This window comes from Wyeomyia smithii, chromosome 3, assembly GCF_029784165.1.
Source record: "Wyeomyia smithii strain HCP4-BCI-WySm-NY-G18 chromosome 3, ASM2978416v1, whole genome shotgun sequence".
Lineage (NCBI taxonomy): Eukaryota > Metazoa > Arthropoda > Insecta > Diptera > Culicidae > Wyeomyia > Wyeomyia smithii.
In genome coordinates, this window is record NC_073696.1 from 124651966 (window position 1) to 124664670 (window position 12705).

The 12705-nt window shown below is 39.6% G+C and overlaps 1 protein-coding gene across 1 annotated transcript; it reads right to left on the reverse strand.

Moving 5' to 3' along the window:
* Positions 1-11389: 11389 nt before the first annotated feature.
* LOC129728535 (uncharacterized) lies at positions 11390-12238 on the reverse strand. Its single transcript, XM_055686979.1, has one exon. It carries the CDS (start codon positions 12236-12238, stop codon positions 11390-11392), a length of 849 nt encoding a protein of 282 aa, XP_055542954.1.
* Between the last annotated feature and the right edge of the window lie 467 nt (positions 12239-12705).

The following is a 12705-nucleotide window of genomic DNA, read 5'->3' on the forward strand; positions in this document are numbered from 1 at the left end:
CCTGCAAGATATCTAAAACACATACTCATTGGTTCATGGAAACTCATTTGCACCTGTTTGAAAATACAAAACTCGTGCCCATCCAGAACAATATTCGCAACTTCGGCAACTCTGGTCAGACAGTATTACATATTTCCATTTCATGTAAACACTGGGGGACGAAACGAAAGTGTTTCTAATTAGACATTTGATGTTGACGGGTGAGATTCCCATTATGTGTGGATGAAGGGAAGCAAAAATGAATCTGATCGTTGCATCAATACAAATGCAGCGAGTGAAGTCTTGCTAACACATGCATTGCGGTGGGTGCTTGGCTGTATGTTCTCCTCCAGAAACACATACAAGCGTCTGGCCGTCATAATTTTTATTACTTTTTGTTTGTTACTATTTGTGTATAATGCGCAGTCATAAGACACAATAAGTAATAAAAAATTGCCCTAAAGTAATAAAATGTTCCCCGTTTGCGTTGGGTGTAGATGAGCACGCAATGCATTGAGAAGTAGGAAGGTGTGCAGGATCGCTGATCATCTGGGGTTGAGAAAGTGGAAACTCGTCGTTCGCCGGGTATGGGTTAAGAGTTTCGCCTCTTTGAAATTGAATCGTAGGAATGAAGTTAGACTGAGGTCTAGAGAATCGGTCTTTCGCTGCTGTAAGAAGCACTCTGTCAGGTGGTAACAGTTGATTTGCATGGAAACGATTAGAGTTGGTGTGTTGTTGATTATTGTTGGAGTTGGTGACGTTATTCTGTTGCCTGTTGGCCATGTTATAGTTGGGGCTATTGTTATTATTCCAAAAACTGTTGTTGACGTGACGGTTGTGGTTGGTATATCTACGGTTACTATTGGTGTTGAAGTTGTAATTGTTTCGATTGGTACTTTGATGGTTATCATCGAGATTTCTGTTAAAGTTGAGGTTGCGATTCTGGTTCTGATTGTTGTTGTTATTGTTGAAGTAGTTCTTATTGTTGCGGTTGTTGTTGGAATTGTTATTATTATTGTTGTAATTGCTGTTGTAGTTATTTCTATTGTTATTGACAGAGTTGTTGTTATTATCGTTGTTGTTGTTGTGAATGATGTGGTTATGCCTAGGGTTGTTGTTTCTGTTGTAATTATTTCGCCTATAATGATTTCGTCTCTGCAGGTCAAACTCTGCAGGTTGTCTATCAGAATTCAAAATCTGATAGATTTCCTGTCAGAGCAGGTGTGCCTCAAGGTTCAGTCTTGGGTCCAGTCCTATACAACATATTCACTTCAGATCTTCCTGATTTGCCTCCAGGGTGCACAAAGTCATTGTTCTGCGATGACACAAGCATTTCCGTAAAAGGAAAAAGTCTTCGTGTCATATGCAGTCGATTGCAGAAAAGTTTAGATATTTTTTCTTCCTACTTGCAAAAGTGGAAAATCTCTCCCAATGCTTCTAAAACTCAAATGATAATTTTTCCGCATTAGCCTAGGGCTTCTTTCCTCAAGCCAAACAATAATCACGTTGTCAAGATGAATGGGGTTATTTTACGTTGGTCTGACAAGGTTAAGTACTTGGGACTAATTTATGATAAAAAACTTATTTTCAAAGAGCACATTGAGAGTATACAAGCCAAGTGCATCAAATATACGAGATGTTTATATCCTCTCATTAACAGGAATTCTAAACTTTGTCTAAAGAACAAACTTTTGATTTACAAACAAATTTTTAGACCAGCAATGCTTTATGCTGTACCGATCTGGTCAAGTTGCTGTTCAACAAGGAAGAAAACGCTCCAAAGGATTCAGAATAAAATTCTGAAAAAGATTTTGAAGCGTCCTCCTTGGTTTGGTACACTCGAATTACATAGACTTACTGGTGTTGAACCATTAGAAGCTATGTCAAATAAAATTATTAACAATTTTCGACAAAAATCGTTGCAATCCTCAATTGCTACGATAAGCTGTCTTTATAACTAATAAGTTAGCAATTAAGTTAGTTGTAAGTTTACTCCCCCTTTTCTGACAAGCAGGTTTAAATCCCTACGAATGATAAGTCCTAATTGCGAAAGCAAACAAATCCTATCAATTAAAATTACAAATTTCTAACAGTGTTGAGAAGTCACCATTTGTAATTGGACACACATACTCATTATTTACTAATATTTATCATAAGTACTTAAGCTACTAACAAATCCCTCTCTTAAAAAAAAAATGATAGTCGAAATGAAAGTTTAGTTAATTGAATAAGTATCAGATGACTTACCATTAAAAAGGAAAGCTGTTTTTTTTAGATTGCCCATTCCTATCATATTTGAACGTTGTTGGGCTTTCACCATTTTGACTACACACAATAGACAGTTCTTCCAACTGCCAATTAGTATGAATATCATGCGTTTATCTTTTTTTATGCTCGAAAAGGAAGAGCATTCAGATTACAAACCAGCAAAAATTGCTTAGTTATCCCTAACAAAGATATGAACGTACCGCATTTAAATAATCAAGCAAAGTGATTTTCGGTACCGAATTTCTGAAACCCGTGATGTACCAAACGTTGTTAGGAGAAGTCTTTAGTGCTCTGTAGCACTTCCCAAGTTATAAATGTGGGAATTAGTGGTTATTGGGATGAATTAGAATAGAAAAAATCTAGTGTGACAAATATGTGTAGAAAATCATCGATGGGACAAACAGACTTGATATGGTTTTTCAAGATTTTCGGAACAAACAATGTTATTTTAAAAAGTTTTTGAAAAATATACGTGAAAATAGACTCATTGGTGATAAAAAACGAAAATCGACCAAAAGTAACAAGGGACAACTATGCGTAGAACGGCAGATTACCACTTACTGTTAAATGACGGCTGCAAGTTTTTACACCTCTTTAGAATATAAGATGAAAGTCTGTTCTCTGTACTGATATCATCCGAACGATGATTAAATTAAAAATTTATTCGAAGTGTTCCATCATCAGTGTATGTGTGAAGTACGGCACATGCACTCACAAATCAAGTCATGCGCTATCGGTAGTTAGGAAGTTTTTGTGTGCAAATCAATGACGGACATTGCTCAACTCAAACTGAATTTATTATTGAATAATGACTAGCTCACCCGGCAAATTTGCGTATTTAACTAGAGCGATAATCTGAATTTTTAATAAATCAATCATGTCTATCCCGAGTTCTTGCAGTTTTGGTGATCTTGACTGCATTTTTCGAAAAAAAATTCTTCAAGGAACGTTTTACCCCAAATGGCGTATCTTCTGGTAAAGTAGGTAGTTCTGGTAAGGTAGAGTGATTGTCAAAATTTTTAGCAAAATCTATTAAATCTAGTAGGAGATATAGTGATTTTGACAGTTTTTTTGAAAAAAAAAAGTAGGAGGGTGGTGTTCAAGACACGACCGCATGACGTTGGACTACGGTATTCTTATATTCCATTAAAACAAATAATAGAGAGAATTGAAACTCTAGTATTTGCTGTAATTTTATCTAACAGTGCATTTCTGAATGCTAAGACGTTAAAACGTTATAAATAATAATATATACTAAAAGAATGGATATCTTTTATTTGATCCCTGTCATTTCATACATATTCGAATCAAACCTTTATTCGTAGCTGCACTTCCAAGACTACCATTTAATTGAGCGAATTGGTAAAATCTACGCAAAAAGCAAACTTAACGAAACTATCTGAAATTGGAGCCCAGAACGATTCAAACGAAAATTTTAAATTTAAAAATTTGTTTGACATTAAATCGATAAAACTCATGCTAGGTTAGCTCCAGCCCAGCATATAACTTCATGTATTTAAAAAAATACGTTTATTTCAATAACTTAATATAGCAAGACCTCAATTACACGTTTTTCGGTAGTTGTTATCAAGGTTTTGGCGAGTGACAGGAAAATATCTTAACTTCTTCAATTGTGATTTAGAGCATTTCTAATTGTTTTGTTATTTTGCACGATAGCGACAAGTTTGTTTCTTTCCCTGTGTGCGAGAAACAAAAACGCGCACCGAGAAACAAAAACGAAAATTTAATGAATGCTCATTGAAAAAACTTGCAACTCATTTTACCAATAATTTATGATACTCAAAAGAACCTTTTTGTAAATGAGTGTTGATCATTCATAGGCAGTAATTTTTCCTCGATGAATAAAGACTGGCTGAAGAAGTTAAAATCGCTGCTGTAAAATCAAATTCACAACTGTGTTCGTTAAGACGTTTCAATATTTTTAATTACAATAATAATCTTCGATAAACACCCGCCATAGTTATCCACTTACATGCTATAACTATCTATACACACGTTAAAACTATTCATACACACGCTGCAGCTATAGTTTTTTATACACACATGCTAAAGCTATCCATACACACGCTATTCCTATCCATACATCCGATACAACTATCTATACACACGCATAAGCTATCCAACCATGTGCAATTACTATCCATACATACGCTATAACTAATCATTACATACGCAGCAGCTATCCACACCATGGGCGTAGCCAGAATTTCAGATAGGGGGGGGGGGGCAAGTTCTTCAAAATTTTCAAAGAAAAAAATGGTATTTTGGAAAATAGAAATAAATACTAGTGTTTAGTGATTGTTACATCAAGGCAACCAGTGAAAAGTTGTCCTTGACATCAGAGTGGAAAATTTGCTTATTCTTTGTCCAACCTCGAATATAAATAGATGTTCTTTAGTAAAAAACTCTTAAATTCATTGGACATATCATTTTGGCAACGAGGATCTCGAGAATCCACGAACATGGATAGAGTTGATCAGCAGCCGCAACCGGGAATTCAAGATATGATTCTCAAGATGGCCCAACTTTTACAGTAGATGGCGGCCCAGCAGCAGCCTCATTATCAAACCCCGGAGCAGATTTTGGAGTCCCTCTTATCGAACATCACCGAGTTTGTGTTCGACGAAGAAAACGGAGTTACGTTCGGACGCTGGTTTAAACGCTACCAGGACCGCTTCGAGAACGATGCAGGCCAGCTGAATGATGCGTCGGAGGTACGTCTACTTCTCCGGAAGCTGGACACCCAATCGCATAGCCGATATCTCAACTACATCCTGCCAAAGCTTCCCAAGGACGTGAAGTTTGAAGATACCGTCAAGATTCTCAATAAAATCTTCGAACATCAAACGTCAACGTTCGGAAGCGGTTCATGTGTCTGCAGTTAGTGAAATGCGAATCTGAAGATATTATCAGCTACGGCGGCAACGTCAATCGAGCCTGTGAAGATTTTCAGTTCCTGAACCTAACACCGGACCATTTCAAGTGCCTCATTTTCGACAGCGGATTTGAAGCCACAAAACATGCGGATGTCCGGGCAAGACTACTATTCATGCTAGGGAATGTCCAATCGTTAATTGATGAGTATCAACGCCTTGTCAACTTAAAGGAAGACACCACGATCATCGAGCAACAAAGCAGCGGCTCGAAATCTACGGTTCCCACCGTCAGGGACAGGAAGAGTTCACCGTATCAGTGAAATTCTTCGAAGCAAGAAGGTAAGAAACCGAAGACACCATGTTGGCAATGCGGTCAACTGCGTTTTGTGAAGGACTGCCTTTTCAACAATCACCTTTGCAAGGACTGCAACCGCATTGGCCACAAAGAAGGATACTGTTCCTGTTCGAAGAAGACGAATCAAACGATGCAGATATCCTAAAGGCTCTTGCTTCTAAAGATCCACCAGCTGAACATGAAGAAGTTCAAAAACTTTTTACGCCATCATTAGAAGCTACACCACAACTCATTGCTGAAGAACAACCCCCCGATACTGCTGAACAGCTACTAGACAATAAAGAAAATGTTCCTGAGCAGTTAGGCGATAAAGAGCCAGAAACCCCTGATCGACCTAGACAGCTGATTTCGCTGCCAGATTCCGAGTATTGGCTGTTTTATGAGGGGAGATGTTACATTAAGGCAACCAGTGAAAAGTTGTCCTTGTCATCAGAGTGAAAAATTTGATTATTCTTTAATTTAATTTACACTAAACGTACCGTAGAAAGATAACAATAAGAATGTCGTCATTTAGAAACCATCTTCCTTTTATCCTCCGCAAATCGCTCCAGCGCTAAATCAGTAAATTTTTCACGATTGTTGTTAACCATCTGCCGATAAACGCCCAGCAAGCAGAGAGCACTCAACCGCTGTTCAACCATTGTTGACCTCAGCCAGGTTTTCACCCGACGTAAAGTGCTGAACGAGCGTTCAATCGTGCATGTTTCACATGGTAGAGCAAAGTGCAATTTTAATTGCTTTCTCAGTCGCAGGGAAAAAAGAATGGACTTCAGCAAGCTGGTCTACAAGGTCCAGCTCTTCCCCCACCCTGCCCTCCTCTGGCTACGCCTATGATCCACACACATGCTTTAACTATCCGTACACACGCTGAAGATATACACGCAATAGCCATAATATGCTACACATGCTATGTCTTACACACGCTATAGCTAGCCATACACACGCAACAGCTCTAGCTATCGATACACATGGGTTGGTTAGCTATCATTCCCTATCACCGCAAATGTCATAGCTATGCAGATGCAATGAGGTATACAAAGGTGAGGAAGAAGAAGACATTTGTCTGTATTAGTAACGAAGAAAATGTAAACAGAAGCACGTGTTGGGGTTGTGACGTAGATCTCCAAAATCATGAAAATGCCCTTGGGAATTGTGTTCCGCATCGTTTAACGATGCAGGTAGGCATTTTTAGACGTAAACTGTCATAATTTGTGAAAATTTCTTGAAAAATATGTACCGAACATTTATTTTTGGGCATTGTTTTTTGACTTCTACGTCATCACTGTTAACAAAAAAGAAGCCCTTTAAACCCGAGACTCAAACCATCTCCGTACCTATCTATATTCAATTGATGCAGATGCACCTACGCCATATGTGCACACTGCATACACACTAAATGACGCTAGCTTTCTTAGTGGCGGTGCAGGCTCGTACAGTTTCTGGCTGTTTTCACCCAACGATATCTGAATTGGATTACCGCTGGCGGGGTCCAACTCAGATCGAAGGGGAACCGAACTGAATGGAGAAATGCAGCTGCCCACTACCTCCTCCGCTGCTGCCTGATACCACCGCTCTGGTTCTGCTGTAGCTCAGTTTCGCCACTGGAATCAGCCACCGCTGCTGATTATTCAGGACCGTTCTAGTGGCCTTCCACTTGTTAACTGATGACTGCTATGAGACGACGCAGGCTATTATATAGCCCAAAGCAAAAATCCATCCGCGAGCAAAGGAGAAGCGAGCTTGTGATTGGTTGCATGTACACGACTTTTTACACAACTTTTAACTAGTTTAGTATCGAAAATATATTTAAACTATTATATGACAATCTTGCGCAATATTTCCCCTATCAATCAAGCCATTGGTGTTTAGAATCTGTTCAGTGGTAATGATAAAAGAAGCATTTTAAAACGGTGTTGAAACACCTGTTACCGAAAGCGAGCTTGTTATTGGTTGAAAGCTGCGAGACTGTTTACAAAGTCAGATCGGTTGTATCCGTCAGTGTCGACTGTGCTTGTGAAGAGAGGTGGTGATTGGTTGTTCGGTATGATTTAGATAATCGATGTGATTTATCAATTTTTCAATAGGGTATTCCGAACAGTAGGTTATTTTTGTTACATAAATTCAATCGTAAAAGAATTCCTGATTGGTTGATGCCAAAACCTCGAAATTCTGAAAAGAAATGACTGATATATAAGCGCTGAAAACCTGACCACTTTTCCCTGGTTAAATTACTAGATTTCCAAAATCAGGCGCCCAACTTCGATATAGACGTTAGTCCAACGTCAAAAAACCCCTCTAGGGCTGTTTTAACCCATTTGGCACACTTGGCTTATTTGTATTTGTATTTATTTATTCATATCATCTGACCTTTTTGGTCTTAATGAAGTGGGTTGGGTGGGGAAAAGCCCATTCGAGAAATTCCTTAAGAAAAGCTCAAATGCGCGTAAAAACCCCACCATCTTTTGATTGAACATTAACATTTTTGAATTTAAGTCTAACAACAAATAAATATACTATTGTAAAATATGACACATGAAATCACTTAACTAGCTAAGAAACAAATTTACCCTAAGGCTAACAAATTACAACATTCGCTTGAGTCTATTTTTAAAAGTAATACTAGAAACGTTGAAGTCAAATAAGTAAAATACATTGTTGAAGACGTCACATATCGCCCTGATGGGTTCGTTTTGGCCATATTCTGTACGATGAAATGGGAGACGCAGAAAGTTTCGCAATCTTAGGTTTCGATAGGGAACATTCACGTTGATTTGAGCCAAAATGTTTGGAGCGTCAATTTCGCCACTTAGTAGTTTTCCCACGAATACAGCCTTGGACACGTCTCTTCTTTTTGCTAGTGTGTCAATGCCAAGTAGACGGCATCGGTTAGCATATGGTGGTAATTGGGCAGGATCACGCCATGGAAGTGATCTTAGAGCGTAACGCAGAAACCTGACCTGTACTGATTCAATCCGGTTGGCCCAGATGTCAGTGTAAGGGCTCCATATGATAGCAGATGTTTCCAAAACAGAGCGAACTAGTGAGACGTATAGCGATAGCAGACAAAACGGATCAGTAAACTCTTTGGCGATTCTCATCATGAAGCCGAGATTTCTGTTTGCTTGTGCAATGATATGAGAATAGTGGTGCTTGAAGGACAGCTGGGAGTCAAGCAGTACACCTAAATCTTTCATTACCGATACTCTCTCGAGGGTTTCTCCACATATACTATAGTTCCAAGGTAGTGGTTTAATTTTTCGTGTGAAAGAAATTACGGAGCATTTATAAACACTGATTGTCAGAAAATTACGGTTACACCAATCAACGAATGCATCAAGATATTTTTGCAATTCTTTGCAGTCAGCTATAGATCGAATGATGCGAAACAGTTTTAGATCATCAGCATAAATTAATTTACAGCCATGTGGAATGACGTAACAAACATCGTTGAAAAAAAGATTGAAAAGCAATGGTCCAAGGTTGCTCCCTTGAGGGACACCCGACAGGTTAACGAAGCTATCTGACTCGGTGTTGCCTAATTTAATGTACAGTGTGCGATCTACGAGGTACGATTTTAACCACTTAGTAAAATGGTGTGATGCACCAAGGCGTTCGATTTTAGCCAACAGAATGTTGTGATCAACACGGTCAAACGCTGCCTTTAGATCTGTATAGATGGTATCCACTTGCATCCCGTTCTCTATGTTTTTGATACAGTGCGACGTAAACTCCAGTAAGTTAGTCGTGGTCGATCTACCGGGGTAGAAGCCATGTTGGACTGTTGAAATGTATGGCTTGAATTCACGGAATAAAACGTTGCCGACTAAAATCTCAAATAATTTTGATCCAGCGGATAGAGACGTTATTCCCCTGTAGTTCACCACATCGTGTTTGTTGCCTTTTTTGTAGACTGGAAACATAGCCGATTTTTTCCAGCAATTAGGAAATACCCCTTGTAAAAACGATTTATTAAAAATTATTCTTAACGGAACACTGAGCGCGATGGCACATCTTTTCAAAACAATGGCTGGAATACCGTCAGGCCCAGCTGAAGAAGAAGGTTTCAGTTTTTCTGTGGCTTTGAGAACATCTTCGTTAGTAAAACTTAAATTACTCAGATTTACTACGTTATGAGGAACGTCGCGAAGGGCGCTCTGTATTTGAGACGTATTTGCAGAAGTCGAACTAAATACGCTCGAGAAATGTTTCTTAAATAAAGAGCCAATACCGTCAAGTGATTCCGCACTGTCATTTCCAAGAAACATGCTGTTGGGGAGTCCACTTTCTTTCCGCTTACTGTTAACGAATGACCAAAAACGTTTTGGATTTCGTTTGAGTTGTGATTGGGTGCGTAACACGTGTTGAGAGTAAAGAAAACGGTTGTAAATTTTATACTGTTTGCTAGCAGTAGTGAAGGATAGCTTAGTCATAGCGTTTCGTCGTCTAACGTAGTTGCGAAGTGCAGCTGCTCTTTGTCGTCTTAACTCTCGAAGTCGTCGATTGGACCATACAGGTTTCGGCCGTGTGCGAAACAACGGAACAAAGTTGCTAAATTGCAGTTTCAGTGTGTGTGAGAATATTTCTACTACACTATCAATATCAGTTCCGCGACTCAGCAAATTTTCCCAATTAATTGCGAGTAGAGCCCTCTGGAGACCTTCGAAATCAGTTTTACTGAAGTTAAGTTGCGCAGTTTCAGACAATTCTTTAAAACAAACTAGCTGAGGGCAAGCCAATGATACAGACAGTGGTGGATGATGGGGGTCGATACCAACTAACGAATCGCATGCTTCGATGATGGTACAGTTTGGTGCGGATTCGTCATTGACGAATACGAGGTCAAGAGTCCGATTTCGACTGTTCTTCACTGTGCTTAATTGAGTCATGTTATGTAAAGACATTCCATCCAACAACGCAATACTTGAACTACTGAAACTCGAATCCGAAGGATCAGCAAAAACGCTACCAGAGCGGCTGGCTTTCCAAGCAAGGCCAGGCTGATTGTAATCCCCGAAAAGCAAATGAGCAGTGTTCGATTGAAGAGAGTTCGTAATAGCAAGCACCGAATCGATATGATTCTGAATGACAGAAATGTTATCGGCGGTATCAGGCGGGATATATACAACACCTACACAAATGTTAGTGTCATGTATGCGAACGTCTACCCATAACTGTTCTATATCAAATCTAATACTAGGTCTTTGTTTAGACTGTAACCTATTAGATACTGCAACGAGGACACCGCCACCGCGGGATTTACCTGTACGTGCTACGTCACGGTCATTGCGGTAAACTGTGTACATTGGTCCAAACAGCTGAGGGGAGCAAATTTGATCGTTCAGCCAGGTTTCGGTGAAAACGATGACGTCATAATCAGCATCCAAAGTGGCAACAAACAGCTCGTCGATTTTAGTGCGTAGCCCTCTCACATTCTGGTAGAAGAAATTGAGGTTGTCGCATAAATCAGCATCCAGCGGCGCGCCATCGACACAAACATCAATTGTAGAATTCGACTGAAAATTGGGTTGAATTTCAACGACGGCAGAGTCCGAACACCTAGCTTCATGTGAACATATACATTCTTGTTGTTTACCTGTGACAAGTACATGCTCGCGCTCACCGTCAGAATCAAAAACCCTTCTTAAACTGTCGACTTCACGTTGGTCGTTCATTAAATCATCAGTGTCAGCAGCTTGAACAGCGCTTTCAGTCCTTTGTTTATCGCTCCTTTCAAGTTCATCAATGTAGCATTTTTGAGCGGCAGCTGTTAGCTCGGGTTGGCTAGAAAAAACGCACATTCCCTGAGATTTTTGCAAGCAAATATTATACATATACTTAACCGGAGAGGGGGCCCGTTGGCCCCCTTGGTCCCCCGTAGGATGCATCACAGTTATTGGCAAACAGGTGTTATAGTCAGAGGCGTTGCAGGCGCCAGGTCTCGGCCGTTTTTTGGTCCATTTTCAATAAACTCTCTAAACAATATTCCGGCGGGCCAAGTGCTTGGTGAAAGGGCAGTGGTCTTGTGTTTTGGATCAATGCCTATTTTAAATGAAACAAAACGGAGTGTTTTTGTATCCACATCCTTCTTAACCAATTTCACCACATCAGCTGGCTCATCGCATTGCAGACACTCTTTGACCATTTCATGAATATTTTCACACGAAACATCTGGGTGAATTCTGGATATATAAATCCAGAATTTTTTCTCAGCGGCAGGAACAGTAGCTATTGATGTTAGCAGGCTGGAGTTCGTTCCAACAATAGCGTCCCGGTTATTAGCATATTGCTCTTCACGGCGTCTTTTAGTCACTGGGCGACTTATTGTAGGCCAGTTCTGCATACCGCGCGGAGTAGCTCCCGGTTTGTCATTCAAATTGGTGGAACTAACGGGCTTACACTCGGCCAGCTTTTCCTCAAACTGACGCAAACTGGCTGTAGTGCTAGCGACACTAGCATCAATTGCACTGGTCAGCGTTGTTATTCGCACTTTTAATTCTTCCAGCTCAAGCTTGAGCGATAGCACAATAGGAACGTTATCGCACAGTTCCTTTAAACAACGATTGTTTACGGTAGCGCGACACTCATCACAAAGCCAGAAAGAGTTAGAGGAGATGGTTTCGTAAACAGGGCGAGTTGTTCCGCAACAAGTGAAGTGGAATATATTGTCGCAGAAGCCACCACACTTTGCAAATTCGATGCCGCGAATTGCTTTTACACATTTCCCACAGTTCTTAGCCATTTTGTACTGTATGTGATGAACGACGCGGTGCTGCCTAGGCAGAATGAAAATTGTCGGTTTGACAGTGATCCGGGTGAGATTTCACAACCAAACACTATTTTTAAGCGGTCCGGTAACTTAAATATCGATTTACTAAGCAATTGAATCAATTTGACCAATATAACATTGGGAAAAAATATAACATTGGGCTTATACATGACATTAAAGCTCTTAGTTGCTCTACAAAACGCTATATTCAGATATTTTTTCTAGCGATGTTTAGAAGAGTATGCCCCTGAAAATTGACGATTATTAAAAGAAAAATGCATTTTTTTGTCATTTCACCTTTTTACCATATATTGTGACCATGCATTTTAAAGTTCTCTTAGTGTAGAATAATACCACAAATTGGTAGAAAAATCCATCAAGTCTAGCAGTAGTTATTGCACTTTTTAGTATTTGGACGTTTTTGGACATACCATTTTCAA